Source organism: Choloepus didactylus, chromosome 6, assembly GCF_015220235.1.
Source record: "Choloepus didactylus isolate mChoDid1 chromosome 6, mChoDid1.pri, whole genome shotgun sequence".
In the NCBI taxonomy this organism is placed as follows: Eukaryota; Metazoa; Chordata; class Mammalia; order Pilosa; family Megalonychidae; genus Choloepus; species Choloepus didactylus.
This window is the reverse complement of record NC_051312.1, coordinates 13,582,119-13,605,127: the sequence shown is the minus strand read 5'-3', so window position 1 is coordinate 13,605,127 and position 23,009 is coordinate 13,582,119. Positions and strand designations below refer to the sequence as shown.

The window sequence follows — 23,009 nt, the reverse complement described above, 5'->3', positions numbered from 1 at the left end:
TTCCACCATTTCAATTCTTTCCTTCTAACTATTCCAACACCCTAGCAACTAAGAAAAAGAAAATTATAAAAAGATTCAGCATTCATAATCCTCTGTTAAGTTCCATTTTGTCTGTTGCTACCCCTTCCTCTAATTCAATCACTTTCCCCATCTTCAGGGATGTCTAGGCAGTGACCACCCTAACCTGTTCATGTTGAAAAGAGGTGTCAATCTTATGAGCAAAGGGGACACATCTGGTTGATGTTCTTGAAGAGGCTATTGCCTCTGGGTTTGGGGACTTAGCTGGCATAGGAACACTCTGAAAGGATTTAAGTTTCTAATGACCAATTCAGTTTTAAAGACATACGCATTATAAATAAGAAATGGGTTATTCAGTTCCTGCAGCACTACTTGTTCATTAATTTACATGTATACTTTCATGGAGCTGTTGTGTCCTGATAATTTATAATATCAACTTAATCTGCCCAAAGAAACATTTCAGCAATCAGTATGGCTGAAATTCTTGTCCTTTGTTATTTTTCACTTTTTCTTCTTTGCTGGTTCTTCTGATTCCACTTTCACTCTTTCCCAAAGCATGCTCATCTTTTTCATCAGCTGACTGATGAATTCTCATCTCCTCCCCTTCCGTAGAAGCCTAGCTTTCTCCGCATTCCACGGGGCATCGTAGCCATTGTCCTCATTTATGTTAGATCATGTTGAGGGCGTGGGAGGGAGTGTAGGTTTGAATTTGGGGACTTAGCGCAATGACAAACACAGATGAGGAGCCCTCATCCTGTGCCCATGCCCGGTGTCGGGGCCAGGGGCAGGATGAGGAGGGCTGAGACCTTGGGGCGACCTCTCCTAGGGGCTGGTGGGCCCTTAGCATTTGCCAGTCTACTAGTACCAGTCCAGACAGGACTCCCAGATGACTCCAAAAGCTGGCAGTCAATTCCTCCTAGCAGCCAGTACCCAAGAGGCCGGCCCCTGTGCAGACCACCCCTTCTGCCTTTAGATGGCCCCTTGAAACAGGGGAGGGGGTGCTTTTGTCTTGAAACAACCTATTGCTCTTGAACGAAACAGAATCACAGATTAGAAGGGAGCTTAGAGATTATCTACACAAAACCATTTTCTTTACAAGAAAGGAAAAAGCCAAGAGGACAAAGTCTATTTTGCCCCATTTGGTTTTCTTCTTACTACGCCATATCAGTCATCTGGTTGACCCCTGATTTGCTTGGTCTCCAGATGCTCAAGGGCATTGAATGCTGGGGCGGTGGTGTGCCAGGGCAGGGTGTTGTCTCCCCTGTGGGCAGTATGCAGAGGGGAGGGAGGCTGCTGTCTGCACAGGGACTTGTCAACCGAATTTTGAAAAGCCTTTGGACAGCTGAGTCAATAAGTGACTGATGCATTTCAGATGATACTTTATTTTATTTGGAATTTTTTTGTTATTTTCAATGAGAGGGTGGATCCAGATGCCTAGAATCAGAAAATGTCTCAGTGTTGATAACTGCTGGGTGACTTTGGAAAAGCCATTCTCTGGGCCTCAGTTTCCCTCATCATTCCTACGCTCCCCTCCACCCCAGGTTACCGTGCTCCTATGACCCCAGCCTGGGGCTGTGCACCCTGACTGGGCTCCTCCGATGCCCATGCTCAGCTCCCGTGGCTGCCCACAGCGCCCTTTCCAGGCAGTGCCTCCTCTGGCCCTCCTGAGCTTCTCAAAGTTGGTCCTGCACAACCTGGACTGAGATGACATCTGTCTGATCTCCCAGCATCCAGGAGAGGAGAGCCATTGGAGCACATTGGCAAGGTTTCTGTCCAGCCCTCCTGCCTCCTGAAGGCCCTTCAGGAAAACAGCCTGAGAATAGAAACCAAAAGGCATACGCTCAGGTCCTGGCTCTGCAACTACTCAGCGGCAAGATTGATTTCATGTCTGGTCACATCAGATGATTAAGAGCAAATAGTTAGGAACAACTAGTAAATACTCTGGAACAACTGTTTGGGGCACATCCATGACCAGACACACATCGTACACCAGTCTGGAATGGGTGGAACTGCTGAGATCAGAGTAAAGAACTGTAAATAAAGCTCCCCAACTGAGGACCTGACAACCCTCCCCCACTGACATGGCAGGCTGAGTGGGAACACTTTCCAGTGGGAAAAAAGAAGCAGTCTACTAGGAGCAAGGTTCAATTGGAGTTTTAATTAACAAATTTGGACTACTGAATACAAACTGCAAGCACAGATAAACCTGGAGCAAGCAGGAAAGGAACCCTGAGGTCACTCCCAGCAGAAGGAGGTGTGGCTAATGGAAAAAAAAATAATAAATAAAAACAGAGGCTTTTGGAGTAGGCTGAGCTCAGAATACTGGAAAAGGGGCATGTCCCAAGAAAATGGTCACCTAGAACTGAGTAGCCACTGTGGCTCTTGACTGGCAAAACTGGAGGTCTGGGGACTGGCTCTGAAAAGGGGATTTCTTTCCTTGTTTTTTTCCTCTCATTTTAAGTAACTCATTAGAGAAAGCCTCAGGCATTTTCAGTTGTCAGTGCTGATCCAAGCAAGGGTGGAGTGAAGATAGAGAGACAAAGGAAGAAGTCAACTGAAGGAGATAATTCCCTAAAGGGCTTATCTTCCCTAAGAAAAGGGGAATGGGGTCCAGCTCAAGTGGCTGCCCTCCCTCAGAGAATTCAGACCCACAGCCCTGAGGAAAAAAAAAAAAAAAGCCTAAGCTTGGCTTCTGACTCACTCTCAGTCCCTGGCAGGACAGGGTCTGCTGAAAATAAAAGGCACCACACCTCTTTATGATGGTGGGAAGCTGTGGGCTGACAAGGACCACCTGCTGGGGAGGTTAGGAAAAGCACCAAGTCTAGAGGCCTCACAGGAGAGTCTGACAATCTGCTGGGGCCAATCCTCAGGGAAACCTGATACTGATTACACCCTCCTCCTGAGATCTGGGCCCCTCTGATCTGGGAAAATCTGATTGGGGTAATCAAGAAAACTAGATGCCTAGACAACAAAAAATTACAAGTCATACTAGGAAAAACAAAGATATGGACCAGTCAAAGGAACAAACTTACACTTCAAATGCGATACAAGAGTTGAAACAACTAATTAAAGATGTTCAAACAAGTCTGCTAAATTAATTCAAAAATCAAATCAATGAGATGAGGGAAGATATGTCAAAAGAGATGAAGGATATAAAGAAGACATTGGGTGAACTTAAAGAAGAACTCAAAAGTTTGAAAAACAATTGGTAGAACTTATGGGAATGAAAGGCACAATAGAAGACATGAAAACCACAATGGAAACATACAACAGCAGATTTGAAGATGCAGAAGAAAGGATTCATGAACTGGGGGACAGGACATCTGAAATTCTACACACAAAAGATCAGATAGGGACAAGAATGGAAAAATGTGAACAGGGCCTTAGGGAATTGAATGACAACATGAAGCATGCGAATATACATGTCATGGGTGTTCCAGAAGGAGAAGAGAAGGGAAAGGAGGCAGAAAGAATAATAGAGGAAATAATCATTGAAAATTTCCCATCTGTTAGGAAAGACATAAAATTACAGATCCAAGAAGTGCAGCATACCCCAAACAGAATAGATCTGAATAGACCTACTCTAAGACACTTAATAATCAGATTATCAAATGTCAAAGACAAAGAGAGAATTCTGAAAGCAGCAAGAGAAAATCAATCCATCACACACAAGAGAAGCTTGATAAGACTATGTGTGGATTTCTCAGTAAAAACCATGGAGGTGAGAAGGCAGTGGCATAATATATTTAGGATACTGAAAGAGAAAAACTGCCACCAAGAATTCTATAGCTGGCAAAACTGTCCTTCAAAAATGAGAGAGAGCTTAAAATATTTTCAGACAAACAGACACTGAGAGAGGTTGTGAACAAGACACCTGCTCTACAAGAAATACTAAAGGAAGCACTACAGGCAGATAGGAAAAGATAGGAGAGAGAGGTTTGGAGAAGAGTGTAGAAATGAAGACTATCAGTAAGGGTAAAAAGAGAGAGAGAAACAAAATAAAAATAAAATAAGATGTGACATATGAAATCCAAAAGACGAAATGGTAGACAGTAGAGTTAAATAAGCCAGAAATGAAAGGACGGATCCTGTATGGTCTCAATAACATGAACTAACATTGATGAGTGAACTTTGCGAGTTAAAGTTGAGAACACAGGTTATAAGGAGATAGAAAGAGGTTAGAGATTGAGAATTTGATGCTGAAGGAGAACAGAAGATTCAACAGGATTGATTGTATAGACCCAGAAATGGATAGCACAATACTGTGTGTGATGGTAGCACAATATTGTAAGCACTCTAAACAAAGATGATTGTGAATATAGTTGAGAGAGGAAGGCTATGGGCATGAATTACACCAGCAGGAAAAGAAAGAAGGTAAAGACTGGGATTGTATAACTTAGCAAAACCTAGAGTGGTCAATGATGGTGATAAAATGTACAAATATTAAGAATGTTTTTATATGAGGGAGAACAAATGAAAGTTAACATGGCAAGGTGTTGAAAATGGGATGGTATAGGGGAAAAAATACAATCAATGCAAACTAGAGTCTATACTTAACAGTAACATTGTAAGATGCTTCCATTAATTGTAATAAAGGCAATATACCAAAGCTAAATGTCTATAAGAGGGGGATCTAAAGGAGTACTATAGGATTATTGTTGTTGTTGTCTGATCTTTTCATTGTATTTTATTTTATTTTATTTTTATTTTTCTTCTCTCTTTTATTTTTTTATTCCTCAGTTTCCCCCCTCCTCTTCCCCTTTCTTTGTGAAAGAAATGGAAATGTCCTCATATAGATTGTGGTGGTGAATACATAACTATGTTATTATACCAGGAATCATTGATTGTTTACTTAGAGTGGATTGTATGGTGTGTGAATAAAACTGTTTTAAAAATGAACAGAGGGATACAAGTGCTGGAGAAAATGTGGAGAGAGGTATGTACTTATTCCGTGTTGGTGGGGAAGTAGAATGGTGCAGCCCATCTGAAGGGCAGTGTCGTGGTTCCACAAGAAGCTAACTATGGGGTTTCTATGTGGTCCTGCATTATTTGGTATATACTTGGAAGACCTGAGAGCAGGGACATGGATGGACATTTGCACACTGTTTTTTTTATGGCAGCAGTATTCACGATTTGCAATGAATGGAGGTGGCCTAAGGGTACATTGGCTGATTTATGGAATGGCAAACTGTGGTGTATACATACAATGGAATATTGAGCAGCAGCAAGAAGGAATGAAATAAGCCCAAATCAAAAACACAAACATTATAACTCCTCACTAATATGGACTAACGATAATGTGCAAACTCTGAGAACTGAATCTGAGAGCTATAGGTTATCAGGGGAAGGCTTAGTAGTGTAAAGGTTCCTAGATTGTAAGCTCTTAACAGCAGTCACATCTATTCATGATTTGTAATGCTTATTTCTAAATTCTGAGATGCTGAGCTCTTTGTCTATAACCTGGTCAGTTCCTGGAACTTCGGGTATCTGTGTGATGCCTGAGACACAGAGCCAGAGTTCGGCAGCTATGAATGTCGGCAATATCCCATACAGCAGCTGTTAAAGAAGCTGTAAAAGAGATCAGACTTCAATTAGAGATATGAATTGGTTAGGATTAAGGTAAATCAGACTAAAGGGTAAAGGATGATATTGACTGTGTTTTAAAACTTCAACTTCTATGTGAGAAGAAAATCAGAGATGTTTATTTGGTGCAAAGTCATCATCACCAGAAAGACTCTATGGACTTCTAAATATTCTTATTCTGTTAACATATATACAACCTAACATTTCCTCTTTAACCACATTAAGATACATAGTTCAGTGCTGCTAATTACGGTCATAATGTTATGCTACCAGGAGCACTATTCATTACCAAAAAATTTCCATTATTCCAGATAGGAACCCTGTACATTTTAAGCCTTAATGTCTCATTCCATATCCCCACCCCATCTACTGGTAACCTATATTCTAGATCTGGATGATTTTGCTTATTCTAATTATTTCATATCAATGAAATCATATGATATTTATTTCTCCATTGAGTGGTCTTTGCCCCCTCATCAAAAATCACTTGGCCATAAATGTGAGGGTTGATTTCTGAGCTCTCATTTAGATTCCTTTGGTCTATAAGTCTGTCCTTGTGCCAGTACCATGCTGTTTTGATTACTGTGACTTTGTAATGAGTTCTGAGATCAGGAAGTGTGAGTCCTCCAGCTTCATTCTTCTTTTTCAATACGTTCTTGGCTATTCAGTGTCCCTCTTTCCCATCCCTATAAATCTGATGATTGGCTTTCCCATTTCTGCAAAGAAGGCTGTTGGAGTTTTGATTGGGATTGCATTGAATCTGTACCTTGCTTTGGATAGCATTGACATCTTAACAATATTTAGTCTTCCAATCCGTGAACATGGAAGGTCCTGCCATTCATTAGGTGGTCTTTGATTTCTTTGGGCAATGTTTTGTAGTTTTCAGTGTGCATGTCCTTTTACACCCTTGGTTAGATTCATTTCTAGATATTTGATTCTTTTAATTGCTTTCTTGATTTCTTCTCTTGATTGTTCATTGCTTGTGTATAGAAACACTGCTGATTTGGGGGTATCGCTTTGCTGAATTCATTTATTAGCTTTAGGAGCTTTGTTGTGGATTTTTCAGGATTTTCTGTATCTATGATCATGTTATCTGCAAATAGGGGAAGTTTTGCTTCTTGTTTTTCAATTTGGATGTCTTTTATTTCTTTTTCTTGCCTAATTGCCCTGGAAAGAATTTCTGGTACAATGTTGAATAACAGTGGTGACAGGGGGCATCCTTCTCTTGTTCCTGGTGGGATTTGTTTTGCCTCAATGTTGCTAGTTGCTCACTCATCAGGGTGGTGGTTGATGAAGTTTGGGGTGGTTATAACAATTTCTTAAAATAAGACAATAATGAAGTTTGCCACATTGATTTATTCTTCCTTTCACAGATGATTTCTTTGTAGCATGTGATGCTATTTGGTAGCATTTTACCCACAGAACTTCTTTCAAAATTGGAACCAATCCTCTTAAACCCTGCCATTGTTTTATCAACTATGTTTACATAATACTCTTAGTTCTTTACTGTCATTTCAATAATGTTTACAGCATCTTTACCAGGAGTAGATGTCATTAAAAAAAAACAAAAACAAAAACACTTTCTTTGCTCATCCATAAGAAGCAACTCCTCATCCATTGAAGTTTTATCATTAGATTGCAGAAATTCAGTCCCCTCTTCAGGCTCCAATTCTAATTCTGGTTCTCTTGCTGTTTCCACCACATCTGCAGTTACTTCCTCCACTGAAGTCCTGAACCCTCAAAATCATCCATGAGGGCTTGTCTCAGCTTCTTCCAAACTTCTGTTAATGTTGATATTTTTACCTCCCCCCATGAATCACAAATATTCTTAAAGTCATCTAGAATGGTGAGTCCGTTCCAGAAGGTTTTCAGTTTACTGCTGAGATCCATCTGAGGAATCACTAGCTGTGGCAGCAATAGCCTTATGAAATGCATTTCTTAAATAATAAGACTTGAAAGTCAAAATAACTCCTCCATCCATTGGCTGCAGAATGGATGTTGTATTAATTAGCCAGCATGAAAACATTAATCTCACTGTACATCTCCATCAGGGCTCTTGGGTGGCCAGGTGCCTTGTTAATGAGCAGCAATGTTTTGAAAGGAATTTTTTTTTTTTCCTGAGCAGTCATTCTCCATAGTGGGTTTAAAATATTCATTAAACCATGTTGTGAACAGATGTGCTGTCATCCAGGCTTTGTTGTTCCATTTACAGAGCACAGGCAGAGTAGATTTTGCATAATTCTTAAGGGCTCTAGGATTTTCAGAATGGTAAATGAGCATTGGCTTCAACATAAAGTTACCAACTGCGTTAGTGTCTAACAAGAGAGTCAGCCTGTCCTTTGAACCTTTGAAGCCAGGCATTGACTTCTCTCTAGCTATGAAAGTCCTGGATGACATCGTCTTCCAATATGAGGCTGTTTCATCTATATTGAAAATCTGTTGTTTGGTGTAGCCACTTTCATCAGTTATCTTAACTAGATCTGGATAACTTGCTGCAGCTTCTGTATCCGCATTTGCTGCTTTACCTTGCACTTTTATGTTATCGAGACAGCTTCTTTCCTTAAACATCCTGAACCAACCTCTGCTAGCTTCAAACTTTTCTTCTGCAGCTTCCTCACCTCTCTTAGTCTTCATGGAATTGAAGAGATTTAGGGCTTTGCTCTGGATTACTTTGGCTTAAGGAAATCCAGAACAGTAAAAGTTCTATATGCTATCTAGAACAGTAAAAGTTTCTCCTTATCAGCTATAAGGGTGTTTTGCTTTCTTATCATTCGTGTGTTCACTGGAGTAGCACTTTTAATTTCCTTTAAGAACTTTCCCTTTGCATTATTGGGCTGGTGCAACAGGCGCAGCTTTAAGTTTATCTCAGCTTCCTCCATGCCTTCCTCACTAAGCTTAATCACATCAAGCTTCTCATCTAAAGTGAGAGATGTACAACTGTTCCTTTTACTTGAACACTTACAGGCTGTTGTAGGGTTAGTAACTGGCCTAATTTTAATATTGTTGTTTCTCAGGGAATAGGGAGGCCCCAGGAGAGGGCGAGAGATGGGGGAACGGCCAGTCAGTGGAGCAGTCAGAACATACACAACATTTATCAATTAAGTTTGCCATCTTATAGGGATGTGGCTCATGGTACCCCCAAACAATTACAATAGTAGCATCAAAGATCAGAGATCACCATAACAGTTATAATAATAATGAAAAAGTTTGAAATAGTGTGAGAATTACCCAAATATGACAGAGACATGAAGTGAGCACGTGCTGTTTGAAAAATGGTGCCGATAGACGCGCTTGACCAAGGGTTGCCACAAATCTTCAATTTGTAAAAAACACGATATCTATGAAGTACAATGAGGTGAAGTACCATAAAATGAGGTATGTCTGTAGAATCATACAATACGTGACCTTTTTTGTCTGGCTTCTTTTACTTGTCATAATGTTTTCAAGATTCATCCATGTTGTAGTATGTATCAGTAATTCTTTCCTTTTTATGGCTGAATAATATTGCATATTTTGTTTATTATGTATCTGTTTTATAGGAACAGGAAGACTGAGCATCCGAAAGGTTAAATGAGTTGCCTGAAGCTAGTTTGGGAAGAGTATGTACTTTGGAATTCGACCTCAAAGTCAAACCCCAATTATGTCAATTACTTAAATTCACTGAGCTTCTTTTTCCCCAACCTATAAAATAGGAATAGTAATGGCCATTTCTCAATAGTTCCCTCTTTTATGTGACATCATGTTTGGGCACTAACAGAGTTGGCTGTACAGTGACTCAAAGTCTCCGGGATGGGGAGCTGGAGACCAATCTGCCAACGCCCCTCATGACCCTATCCCAAGAAAACTGGAGCCTTCCAACTCCTGGATCTCTCAGCAGAAATTCAAAGGTGAGAGGAGAGGACCCTGAGGCAGCAGTGGTGGGGGGGTCCCTCAGAGTCCTGGCTCTGAGACCCTGTGGAGCTCTTTGACTCTATAAGCATCATTTTCAAACACATGCATGTTTTGTGGTGTTGGATCAGGTCTTGCCCTGTGTATTTATTTTGACTGTTTTCAATAACTAGATCATAGATGAAAGAGCACTGACCTTTGAGTCAGAAAACCTGAATTTCTAGTCCTTTCTCTGTCACTAATTTGCTACGTGGCTTGGAAGTCCCTTGTCCTCTCTGTAGCCATCTCGTTAAAATGAGGTCCTTCCAATTCTAAAAACTATGACATTATGAAATTAGCAGATGTACTTGAATGTAGTAAACCTGAAAATAGAACCTGAGCTCTCCAGTGCAGCTTCTGGTGAAGGGCTGCACAACACCTGGCATTGTGTATCTTGTTCATTTTTGTGCCTGGTACCTGTGGGCACTCAATAAATATTTGCTGAACAAATCAATGAATGAATTAGTGGCCTTAGATTTTACCATTGCTATAGACAGGGCTCTCACTAAAGTGGTGCAATTTAGTGGAAATGGCACCTGTGTTTATAAGCTGTGGGGCCTTGGGCAACTTAATTTCCCTGAGCCTTAATGTCATCATTTGAAAAATGGGAATAATAAATCCTGCTTTGCATTATTGTTATGAGGATTAAGATAGGATAATGGATTTAAAGCATTCAACACAATGCTTAGTGCAGAGTGAGCGTACAGGAAATGTTCATTACCAGTACTGTTAGCTAAAGACAGACATTGGCAGTGGCACCAAAGCTCTGGCAGTTCCATGATTTTTCTGTCACTACTGATAAAATAATAACAACCACAATAATTAAAAAATCTAAAGTATTTGGTATCTTACTTTAAAAACTGTGAAGTGTTTTTAGTTCTTGTATTTGTCTGATCTTCCCATCATATTCTTGAGAAGTAGGTATTCTGTCCATGTTACAGATGAAGAGACTGAGGGTCAAAGAAGGTCACATAGCCAGTAGGGGTCAGAACTTGACTGGATTAGAATCTGAGATTTCTGATACTAAAATTCTCTGGAATCTGGCCAAAGTTCCCTTATGCTGGTGGCCTTCCCTCACGGGGACACTGAGGGATGCAGGAGGATCTCATCTGATGTGAGAATCAAGTTAGGCACACCCCACCCAGCCGGGATTCCTGGAGTGTCTAGAGTGGGCGTTGTCATTCATTTCTGCATGGTTTCCCACTAGATAAAGGAAGCCTTATTTTTCTACATGTGGTTGCATTAGTTCTTCACTCCAGGTCTCAGAGTCCTTGTATTTTGGGATTCTGGGATTTAGTGAACGGGCCTGATTTTCCTCTAACCCATACTTCATTATTTCTTGTTCCTCTTTGAATCACTGGATTAACAAGGGGCATCCTTTTGCCATAAGACACCCTCTCCTTGGCCATCAGTCAGCTCTCAGAGACCCGTTCATCCTGAACTGCTATCCCAGTTTGCCAGAGCTGCTGTCACAAATACCACAAACTGGTTTAGGCTTAACAACAGGAATTATTTGGCACACGGTCTTGAGGCTAAAAGGTATCGACAAGGATGAGATAGAAGCCGCCTTCACCCATTCAGCAGGTTTGGAGGCATGGGTTCCATCCCTGCGGGTCCTGCTCCTCCAAACCACCTCCCCATTCTGCCCAGCCTTTCACCCACTTGGCTGGCAGAGAGGGCCTGGGCTCTGAGCCACCCAGGCTGGCCTCTTTTGTCCCTGGTAAAGGCCAGTGATCCCAATGAGGACCTGGCAAGGTTCCCAGGAAGCTGCAGTCCCTGGTGCTGCTCTGTGGGGCAGGAGGAAGCCATGGGAACCTCATCCCTCTCTGAGATCATCCCTTTTCCTAAGTCACTCTACAGTCCACTGGATTACTGTGCAGTTTTCCTGGAGGAAATGGTCTCATCAGCTCATCCGAGTAGTGAGGGCAATAAATAATAGAGGAGCCGAAAGAGAGTAGATGGGGTAAGGTAGCATCTGGTATGAGCCAGCTCTCTACAGCTACCCAGGCTGCAGACCGGCTCCAGCCTCCTAAAGCTCTTAGTCCAGGTTCAGTAGTCTCTAAACTGACTTTGAGGCTTCCAGGGTCTCTCCTCTACATCCCATCCCTGCCCCAACCAGCATCCAGAATCCTCTTTCGGCACCATAGATGTGATCATAGCATGCTCCTGCTTTATGAATTTCTAAGGCTCCCCACCTCCTCCAGGATAAGGCCCTCCATCCCTTCAGAGCAGGCTAGGCCTTTCCACAATGTGGTCCCTGCCTCACCCCAGCCATTCCTCACCATTCATTCATTCATTCATTCATGTCTTCAACATGTTTCTCTAGGCCATGAGCTGTGCTGGGATCTGCTGGTCCACACTTCTCCTCGCTCCCCAAAGCATTGACTTGTAGGTCTTGAGACCTCTCTGTGTGTTTTTTCCTCAGCCTGTGAGGCCCCCCTGTAAGGTATTCTCTGGGGCTCCCTTTCAGGAATCACTCCCTCTGAGTGCCACAACCTTACTAAAAATTTTATTAAAGTTTTCTATGTATTGTCTTAATTCACCTTTTGGAGAAAATAATCTTGGTTCTATTTCAGGAAACCTTTAGCAGGCTATAAAAGCCATTGCACTCTCTGGGGGTGCTTGTTTCATTCCATCTTACCCCATGGGCTAGGTGTTTTGTTAGGATGAGTCCACGTCTCAAAGTCGGAGAGGTCTTGTTCTCTGGCCTGTCTGGAGTTAGTGGAATGGAGGGAAGATGCCAGGACTGATGCCAGTGCAGAATGACCAGGCTAGAAAGGAGGGTGGTGACTAGAGGAATGGCAAGATAGGGACCCAATCTTGGCTTCCCACTACCCCTTCCCATAACCAGTCGGCCAGAGTGATCTTTTTACCACCCACCTTCCAGGTGCCCCCCCTTGCGGAAAATTCTACAGTGCTTTCTTTTCACCCACCTCAACAGGAGCCAGGCAGCACGATGTCCGGAAGGCGCAGAGCTGTGCCACTGCTAACCATGAGGATTTGACTACTTCCTCTTTCTTAAAAACCTCCGTCTCTCCATTTTTAAGGTAAACACAACGATTCTGGGTCGTGTTTACCTCACAGAGCTCACAAGCACTCAGGAACCTGTAGATTCCGTTTATATATGAGGGTCCCTTATTTACAACTACTGGGCCCCCGAGACCTCCCGCGCCCCCCACCTCCCTCTCCTCATCGCTTCCACTCGTGGGCAGCCTGCCGCCCTCCGGAGTCAGGGGTTTCGCACCGAGCCTGAGCAGTTCCAGGACGTAGAAACCCGGCCCTCCCATCCATCCCTCTGATATCCCATCTTTATTTCCTAGGGATTGTGCAACACCATTGTCCAGTTAACCGTACGTGGTTGGCTACTGCTTCCATGTTCCGTCCTCTAACTCCGCTGCCAATTTCCTGCGTCCAGAGCAGGAAAGTACAGTGCCCCACCCCTCCCGCCCACCACCATGGCGTCTACCACAAGGTTGCCCGGCTGAGGTCCGGCAGTTCTCTAAGATTGCCTGATTACAGGGTTCAAGGCGCGGGCCGGGCCCAAGGCCGGCTTGTTTTTCCGAGGAGGCTGCAGCAGTGCTCCAAACAAGGCGGAGGGCGTAGACAATGCGGGGACCCTGGAGTCCAGCCTCCGGCGGGCCGGGGAAAGGCGCTCCCTAGCCAAGCCAGCCTCGGCGTGCGGCCCGTCAGCCCCGAGGCTCTGCGCCGCCAGCCCCGGCGCGGCGAGCAGCGCAGCCCAGCCGTCTTTGTACATCAGGTGCAAACGCGGGCAGCGCCGGACGCGTGCGCGCGGGTTCCGGAGCGCGCAGAGCCCTGCTCACCGCCCCGCCTCCCCGCCCCTCTGGGACCTCTTGGGGCGCCCCTGGCTGAGGCGGGGGGCGGGGGAGGGAGGGAGGAGGCCGGACACGTCGCCAGGCTCCCGGCAGGGCTCGAGTCCACGCGGGCGGGCGGGGGAGCCGGAGACCCGCAGCTCCAGCCCGTGGCCTTCGAAAGATCCTCCTGGGCCAATGGCAGGCGGGGCGACGCGCCCGGATTGGTGCAGGCGCTCTGCTGATCACTGTGGAAACCCGGGCGGTGGGGAACGCGGGAGGTTGCGGAGCCCCGGGCGGGGGGGGGGAGTCGGCGGGGTGGGCGGAGGAGGCGCCGTGGCCCTGAGCTGCACGGGAGTTTTTACTGGTGGCAAAAGTCCTGCGCGGGCGGGCAGAAGGAGGGGCCCGCTTGGGGTCCCTGGGAAGCCAGGGAGACTCCAGGAGGAAGGCAGGGATACTCTAGAGGGAAGGCGAGGAGGCTGGGGGGAGGGGGCACGGTGGGAGGAGGAGGAGAAGACAAAAGCCGAAAGCCGGAGGGGCCGGTCCGCACTGCCGGGCCGGGGGAGCCGTCTGTGCAGCCAGAAGCCGGCGCGGGGAGGCCGCCGTGCCCAGGACATCCCTGTCGGCAGGCAGCATGGGGAAGGGGGGGAACAAGGGCGAGGGGGGCACCGAGCGCGAAGCGCCGATGCCCACCTTCAGCTGGGAGGAGATTCAGAAGCACAACCTGCGCACCGACAAGTGGCTTGTCATCGACCGCAAGGTCTACAACATCACCAAATGGTCCAGCAGGCACCCGGGGGGGCAGCGGGTCATCGGGCACTACGCGGGGGAAGATGCCACGGTAAGGATCCGGGGGGTTCCCCCCGCCACCCTTCTCTGCTACAGGCGGGAGACAGGAGCCCTGCGTCTCCGGGCGCCACCAAGCCCTCCGACGCTGAATGGAACCGGTTGCGTCCTGGAGGGAAGGAAAGTGTATCCATTGTGCCCGTCCCCATCCCCGAATCCTCCTCATCTGGTACTCCTGGGCCAACTTGGGGTGGGAGGGTCCTGTTTTGGACCCCGGGAAGCGGCTCCCCGGCGGAGGTCGGAGCGGTGGAGAGCGGTGCCGGATCTGCCACGCGCGCTGGCACCCATGCGTCCGCCCCCTCCGCCGGGTTCACCCGCAGCCAGGGACTCCCCCAACGGGGCGCTCGGGGGCTGGGCTTTGGCGCCCCCAGCGTGAAAGATGGCGGCCCCTGAGCCCCACGGAAAGGAGCGGGAGAGCCGGCAACCAGGTGTAGGGACTCGGGGCGCGTCCCTCACTCTCCCGCCAGCGCGGGGGGAGCGGGGAAGGACAGCTCGTTTAGCGCCGGGGCTCGCTCGTGCTTGCACTGCTGTCTGGGAAGGTCCGCAATGGCCGCCGCGGAGAGACACCTCCTGGTAGCTCGCGTTCCCACGCTCCCAAGGCTACCAGGACCCTCCCCACGCGTCGGGCTTCTTGGGGAGTGGGGTGGGAAGTCGGTGGAAGGAGAAAGGGCTGGAGTTTGCAACGTCCAGGTGGAGAGGGCGACTTGAGCTGGGTGGGTTTAGCAGTCCTGGGCTGGCTTGGCAACAGGTCACAGCTGCACCCGAGGTTATTCTCGGACGTTGAACTCAAAGGCCAGCTGTGTTTCTAAATCCTGTCAGGAACGCCCACCTGCCAGCAAAGCCCATCCCTCATCCTGCGTCCTAAAGATAAGAGGGCCGCGGGGCCTCTGCGGAGCCAGGGCTGCCCATCTCTCCAGCCCCAAGTCTTGTGGCACAGAGAATACATGGCATCCCCAGGTGTCCCCCAAACTCCCAGCCTGAAATCCTTGCATTCCTTTAAATTGCAGCTGCAACCCAGTGGAGTCAAATGGGTGAGAAGGGAAAAAAAAACAGAGGCAAAGAGGGAAGAAAGAGGCCTCTTGGTGGTGTGAGCTGGAAGCAGAGGAAAAGGTGTAAGGGGATAGAGAACTTGGTCAATAAGGGAGATGCTGGAGGGAGGAGTAATTTGATGAAGTTCAATCCACCAGAGACCTAGGGTGCTGATGCATTCCTGAACCTTAGCTGTCCATGCTATAGGGGTCCCTGTCAGTTGGTGGAACTCTTGACCTCTCCACTGGTTTCTGTCCCACTGGGACAGGCCTGGCGAGGACGCCAAATCAAGCAAGTTGTAATACAGGCTGTTCAATTGCAGGCTCACCACCTTGGTGAGCAGGGTCCAAGCTTGCTTAAGACTGAGTAGAGGGTCAGCGATATCTCTTGTTTTACTTTCTCATGATCACTGCCTGGGTGCCGTGGGCTGGGAAAGCTAATCATAACTTGGTTGGAATAGGGTCTTCACACACCTTCAGTATTCTATGGCATCAGGGTCTTTCCACATTTCATGTTGCCAGACTCATGCTGGCCTGATGGGATCTCATGCCCTGTCCAGTTCTTCACCAAGAAGTTTCCTAGAAGACAAAGTCAAATGCGACGCCTTGGTCCAGTTATTCCATATTGTCAGATAAACGTATTTTCTTATGTGGAAACTCCATCCGGCATCTGCTTTGAACCTTATAGTTGAATGAGGACATCAGATTTACTTCATCCTCCCTCTAGATGTTCTGAGTGCTTACCTGACCTTGACAATGACTTTCCTCCAAAATCAGTGCTCAGCTGTGTCCCTTCAGAGGCGTGGGAAGCCCTTCTCTCTCTGGCCCCCTTCTCTGTCTCATAAATTTGAGCTACAAATGCAACAGTGTCTTCATTTCTGATCTTGCCCAGCTGCTGACGGTTTAACTTGTTCACTGTAAATCTGGCGTCTTGGACGTCAGCTGCCCTCTTAGGAGGAAACTAGGATGGGAAGAGCCAGGGGCAGCCAGAGTGGACTTGTCCCCTGCTTGCTATCACTTTACTGACCACCCTTTTCTCATGGATGAGATACATCTGTACCTATTTCAGTGAGACCGATCCGTGGCAAAGCCCTTCATAAACTGTAAGCGCTAGATAAATGCATCATAATGTTACCTGACAAACAAGAATGAGAGTGAGGGTTATAAAGCAGCTAGACTCTAAAGTCAGCAAAGGGGAATTTGGAAGAAAGCTTTTTTAGTCTACGCCAACTTTATTTGATGTCACAAGATATAAAGACAATTCCTGTACCCCAAGCCTTGTAAGATAAGACTTTTGGCTCATGAACTACACTAACTGGGGAAAGGGTTGAGTAATGGTGGGGTGGGCTGCTAGGTTTCCTTTGGCCTTTTTTTTTTTTAACTGTCTGGGACCAGGATAGAAGGTGGCCAGGGGAGTAAGGGGTGGTGGGACTTGGAATCAAGAGACCCTTGTTTTTGTCTAGGTTGAGCAGTGAGCAGGTGCTAAACCTTGGGGCATAGACTTCCTCAGAGCCTGGGAACTGGCAGAGTATTTATGGGCCATTCAAATTGGGGAGGACCGATCAGCAGATAGAGTTTGGATGCCCAGAGCATTTTAATGCATTGTTATGAGCCAACCACGGTGCTGGTAAAATCCTAACAAAAGGCTGGAAGAGGAGGTCAGAGATCCAGGAAGCCATGCTTGCAGCAATTTGGAACCTCAGTAGGGGATTTTCCTGTTTCTGAAGTAGAGAAGATCGCAGCCTCTTCCCACGGGGCCAGAGAAGGTCCAAGAAGGACGACCTAGTGGAGGAAGAGGACAAAGGCTGCTTCATTTCTGCAGCTCCCAGAGCACATTTACACATCTTCCCTCATTTACCCCTCGCCTCAGCCCTGTAGGTCTCTCGCTGCTCTGAAGATTGAAAGCTTCATCCAAGAGGCAGCTCTTGGAGCCCAAACCCAAGTTTCCGTCCCTGAGTCTGCCGGTTCTCCTTTCCTTCTTCCTTCCTCCCTTCCTGCCTCTCCACCTCTCTAATCCCTTTCCCTCTGGCCCTCCAGTGCTGCTTTTGTCTTTGCCTTGCTTTTGGCGAAAAGAACCCTCACCCATGTCCCACAGGTGTCTTGGCAGTGTCCCACTTTTCCCCAGGTGGGACGTTTTCATCTTCAGCAGTTCATCGAACATTTATTGACTGTCTCCATGGCTCTGAGCTGCCCTGGGTACAAAGCTGAATAATTCAGACAGCAGCCCAGGTCTCACAGGTCTGTTCCCCCTCCTCTCTCTCCAGCTGGGACTCGAATCTGGACCCTCTGCCTCTATCTAGACATTAGGGCTCCCTGCTGCCTTGTCTCGCCAGGTTTTCCTGGGAAGGCAACGCAGGTCAGAGATGTTCATCTTTCAACTCACTCCTATCCTGTTCTTGGAAAAGGGCAACATACTGGAAATGGAATGAGCCTCTGTCCTCGTTCGGCAGGCCCGGAGGACCATGGTGTTTAGAAGCAGAGCCCTAGGTTTTTGAGTCCCAGCTTTATGAATTCCTAGGCAAGTCACTTGACTTGAACTTGACTTTCCAGGTCTACGAAATGGGAATGACGGTTCCTCACGAGGTTATCAGCAGGCTCAAAGGGGCTGAGTGAGAAAATCTTTCCTGGAACTTCAGAACGCTCTACGGGAGTGAGGGATTGTATCTACATCTCGTCAGCATCCCGTGGGCTTCCCAGCACACGTAGTGGGGAGTTGAGTAAAAAAGAAGGTGCTTGAAGAGGAACCTGGGTGGCCCTGTTTTTGCCAAGAGAATATGCATTTACTGCCCCTGATATCTCTCCTTTTGGGGTGCGCCTGAGGAGTAGCTCCACCCCTCATCTTAGATCTGGTGTGGGTTGAGGGTGGGGGATCCCAGACTCAGCCCTGGCAGCCCCTGGGATCAGTTCTATGAGATGAATGTGGCAAGTGGAGTCGGCAAGAGTCATGTTTCCTGCCAGAATCCCTGGTGGGGGGTTCCTGTGCAGCCCTGTCCCTCCACCTCCAGGTAGTTTGGGTACCCTGTGTCAGTGGGGACAACCTCACCAAGGGGTGCACTGTCTGCAGCCTCCACTGCTTGTTTCCCTTGAGGGTTCATGGCACAAGGCGTGTACCCTCCTCCTGCCCTACTTGCCTCGCCCGGCTGCTGAAAGGAAGTCAGCACCCCATATCTGCTCTTTCCCAGTCTCCACCTGAGAACTCGGGGTCCCTCCTCTGCTTCCCTCCCCCTTTAGTCACTTGTTCTGCAGAGCCCTGGCTCCCAGGGCTGCCGCCTCACGTGTCTTGAGTTTGTTCATCCCCGTACTTGCTGTGTTCCAGCAAGTGCCGGAATGTGCCAAGCTGGACTAGAGACTCCCCTGGCTCTGGAGGAGCCCACATCTCTGCAGAGGAGATGGGTGCATCCAGAAATAAACCGTGGCCCCAGGTACTGAGTGCAGGGGGTCCTATCTGGGGTGGGGCAGGGGCAGCGAAGATCCTTCATCAAGTCAGCTGGGGCCTTTGAGCTTGGGGATGGCAGAAGCAGGAACTGGCAAAGGTCGGAAAATATGGTGAACACATACCATGCCTTCCTTGTAGGGAGCTGATTATTCTGACCCTCCTCTCCCTTCCCACCCACCCACGCATGGGTTCAGCTCTGTGCTCTCATTGGCTGCTCCAGGAATCTCACTTCCCTGGACCCTAGGCCTTCTTTCTGTAAAGTCTCCATCAGGTGAGGATGGAGCCTGGTTCCAAAATCAGTGTTTGCATTGGCCCCATCTTGCCTTGCACCAGGGCCTGCCCTCTGCCAGCCAGACACTCGTGTTACCAGATAGCGACTGGGTATCTGCTGCCAGCAGGCAGGGCGTTTGCCGCACTTTGAAGGGGAAGGCACAAAATGTGGTCAGCTATGAGGGAGGAGGCTCTTTTATTTTTTTTTTTAACTTTTTATGTTGAAATAACTTCAAACTTACTGGAAAGTTGCAAAAATAATACAAAACAATACATAGAACTCCAGTATACCCCCTCACCCAGATACCTCAATTTACCGACTTTTAGCATTTTGCGACATCTATTGTATCATTCTATCTTTCTATTATATAAACATTTGAGAATAGTTTGCATACATTGTGCTCCTCTAACACTGAACAGTTCAGGGAAGTTTCCTGAGAACAAGGACACTCACTTTGTAATCATGTTAAGTACTGCTGTCAAGTTCAAGAAATTTAACAGTCCACATTCCTTTTTTTTTTTTTTTTTTGGTTGTCCCAATAATGCCCCCCTCTTTTTTTTCTGGGTTGGAATTTTTTTTTTTTTTTTTAATTTTTATTTTAGTAACATATATTCAACCTAAAATTTTCCTAGGGGAAGCTCATTTTGATTGACGCCTTTGCACTGCCAGAGAAAGAAGTCTGGCATTAGGCACCCTTGACGCAAATCCTGGCTTCTAGAACCCCTGACGTGTGACTGTGGACCAGCTGCTTCAGCTCCCCAGGCCTCTTTGCTCATCTCCAAAATATTTCCCATCTCACAGGGGTTGGTCATGGTTAGTGGGATTATGTATGCAAAGCCCTTAGCTCAGTGGCTGGTCTGTGAAATCTCAACCCAGGGCAGCTATGCAAACCATTGGCATGCTTGGAGAGGGCAAAGAATTCTGGGTGTTCTAGAAGCATAAGCCAAGTTGTGTAAAAAGGCAGAAGAGAGGAGTCTGCACACGATGGCAAAAAGTTTCTGGGGATTAGAAAGTGGGTAGATGCAGGATGCCAGCTCACAAGCTCTCCCGGGCACCGGTGTAGGCACTGGGGTTATTGCAGGAAGCAAGCCACATGGCCCTGCCCTCCTGGAGCGTAAATAAAGAAGTATGTCAGTAATATAGTTTGAGACCATAATGGCTATTATGGAGAAGATAAAACAGGGTAACATCCCAGTGCCAGCCTGGGGTTGGCGGAGGGCTATTTCTGATGGGGTGGTTGGGAAAAGCCTCTTTGAGGTGACCTTGAGGCCAAGACCTAAATGGAAGCGGCCATGGGATGACATGGGAGCAGAGGTCCAGGCAGAACAAAGCCGTGCAAAGGACCTGGGGTGGGAATGAGCCCATGTGCTCAAGCACGGTTCATGCTAGGCCTCGTCGGGGCCTCAGAAAGCTGCCAGACCCGCCACGACTAGGAGCTGATCCCACAGAGCGCTCGGTTTCTAACAGTGCAGGAGGCGGTGGCACTTTGGAAAGAGCAGTCCTCGGGGGCAGGCTGACCTGGATTTCCCCCTGCCTTTGAAGTAGGGGCTTCCGGTCCTGGGCTTCAGCTTCTTCATCTGTAAGGTAGAGCTCTGAGGTTTTAAGCGTTGCTGGCTGTTTGCTGGGATGTGGCGGTTCCTGCCCCTGCCACCACCTTGACTCTGCCGAGTGTCCCCTGGAAGTGGCTGAGAAGCCACTTCTGTGGGCAGGGGTCTGTCTGTCTGTCTGTCTGCTTTTGGGAGATGTGACCTGAAACTGGGAAGGTGGGGGCTGGCCCTGAGACGAATGTGCTTGCCAGCTCCTGCATGTTACCTTTCAGTGAAGAGAGAGGCATCATTTCATTATCAGACATGGCAGTTGATTCTCAGGAAACAGCTGCTGCCTACCCAGGGACTTCCCACTCATTGCTCAAGTGCCCTTGTCTGATGTGAGGAAGGCCAATGAAGGGGCTTTTTCCGGCCCAGCACGGCCCTGAATTTGGAAGCTTCTGCTGGGCCTTTTCCAGGGCCTTCAAACCTCAGAGCTGGGAGTGTCCTTGGTTTGCAGAAGACGCTGAGGCTGAAGTGGGGGTGGCTGGCCCCAAGTGGGGCCTGGGACTGGGGACTCTCAGGCCTGCCTGCCCACGGCCCTGGGAATGTCACTTCTTTGATCTGACCCTCCCCTACCATCCCTTTTTACTCAGCTGGGGGAGGGCACCAGTGTTCCTCTGCACAAATATTTTTTGTTCCAGACCCAAATGGAAGCAGGCAAAAGGATTTAGATGTCAGTGATGTGGGAAGGAAACGGAAGGGACTAGCAATTACTGTTGGGAGATACGTTGGTGGGGAGTGAAAACGTTTTATGAGTTGTCAGCATTTTCCTCTCTACATTCCCCCCACTCCCGATTTTTTTAATTTTGAAGTTTTCCAAACGTGAAAAGTTGAAATAGTAAGGGAACGCCTGTTTATCCCCAATCTGGATTCACTCATCTTAATATTTTGTCACCTTTGCTTTCTCCCTCTGTACATATATGCAGTTCTCTACTGCCAAACCCTTTGAAAATAAGTTGCATCATCATGACACCATATCCTGAAATTCTTTGGCATCAGCTTGTAAGAATAAGGATGTTTTCTAACATAATCACAATACCATTATCACATTTAAGAAAATAATTGTTGATTCCATAATATGATCAGATATCCAGCCCATATTCAAAATTTCTCATTCAACCCCAAAAATGTTTTGTATGGCTGAGTTTTTGTTCCCCCCTCCAAATAGGGAGCCTTTTAAGTTTCAAGAATTGAGCTTGTTTCATCTCTTTGCATATCTTTTTTGGTCTCCTTTAATCTGGAACATACCCCCCTCCCCACTTTTTTTCCTAGCACTTTGACTTTTCTTATTGTTTGTCATGGTGTCATTTGACTTGTCCCTCTTTCTTTGTATTGTCTCCAGGCTTGATTTGTTGTGGGGTGAATCTCATCATGCTCCGTCACCTCGAGGGCACTGGTGCCAGCTCATCTCTCAATTAGAGATGCTATATTTGTTATGAGATCATGTATATGATATACATAATGTATATTAAAAAAAAAACTGGAAGGAAATCTGCTCAAGTATTGGCAGTGGTGGTTTCTGGGTTATGAGTGATAATCTTTGGATTATAAGTGCTGTCATTTTCCTCTTTATTCTTCAGTGCCAAAATATGCACATTACTACTTTATAGTCAGAAAAATGATGAAAATGTGTAACTTTTTTTTTTTTTTTTTTTTTTAAATTTTCAAAGCAGTACAGCAACATTAGAAACCTTGGAAAGTCATGAAAATCAAGTCAGGCAGAATCCCACTAGCTTAACACCCAATACTAGTTTACCTCCTCCCGGCTTTTTTCAGAAACGATTTTTACATAACTTGGCTTGTTTGTCGAACGTTATAGCCTATAGACACATTTTCTGTGCGTAGTTGTCTCGGGTCTTCTCTTAATTGAGGCCCTGTGCCGCGTGCAGTTTGCACCCTGGAGACACCCAGGCTGCTGCCAAGTCCTGCCTGGGCTCTGGCCTGTCCCGGGGCCTCTGGGGCATCTCCTTGGAGGCCGCCTTTTTCTGACTTTCCTGCACATCCAGCCACACTCCCTGGGCATGTTTAGTGTGCCCCACACCCCCCGCCAGGGCAGATGCCCACCCAGGGTGGCGGCTGGATTTCGACTCCGAGAGATCCGCTCCAGCCCGGCGCCCCGGTCTGTGTCCACGTGGGAAGCGCTGCCCTCCCGGGGTGCGGGGCAGGAGAAGCAGCCCACGGCCGGGTCTCAGCCTCGCCTGCCCCCCGGCCCCACAGGATGCCTTCCGCGCCTTCCACCCCAACCTGGACTTCGTGCGCAAGTTCCTGAAGCCGCTGCTGGTTGGCGAGCTGGCCCCGGAGGAGCCCAGCCAGGACCGCGGCAAGAACGTGAGTCTGCGGGAGGGGGCGGCCGTGGGAAAGGGGGTCCCCGCGCCCCGACGGGGGAGCCTTGGCGGGTCCCCGGGGGAGCTGCTCTGCCCGCCTGGCTAGTGGCGCCCCCTCTCTGCTGGCTTCATTTCCTTTCACACCCTTCCCCCCCATCTTTCTTCCACAAAGATGCTG

The 23,009-nt window shown here is 47.4% G+C and overlaps 1 protein-coding gene across 1 annotated transcript in view; it reads left to right on the top strand.

The window, feature by feature from the left end:
• Positions 1-13,956: 13,956 nt before the first annotated feature.
• FADS2 (fatty acid desaturase 2) overlaps positions 13,957-23,009 on the top strand; it is a 33,144-nt gene continuing 24,091 nt past the window's right edge. The window contains exons 1-2 of the mRNA XM_037838227.1: positions 13,957-14,178; positions 22,725-22,835. Of these exons, the coding sequence (XP_037694155.1) occupies positions 13,972-14,178; positions 22,725-22,835 (318 nt within the window). The 5' untranslated portion in view covers positions 13,957-13,971. The remainder of the gene's footprint in view (positions 14,179-22,724; positions 22,836-23,009) is intronic.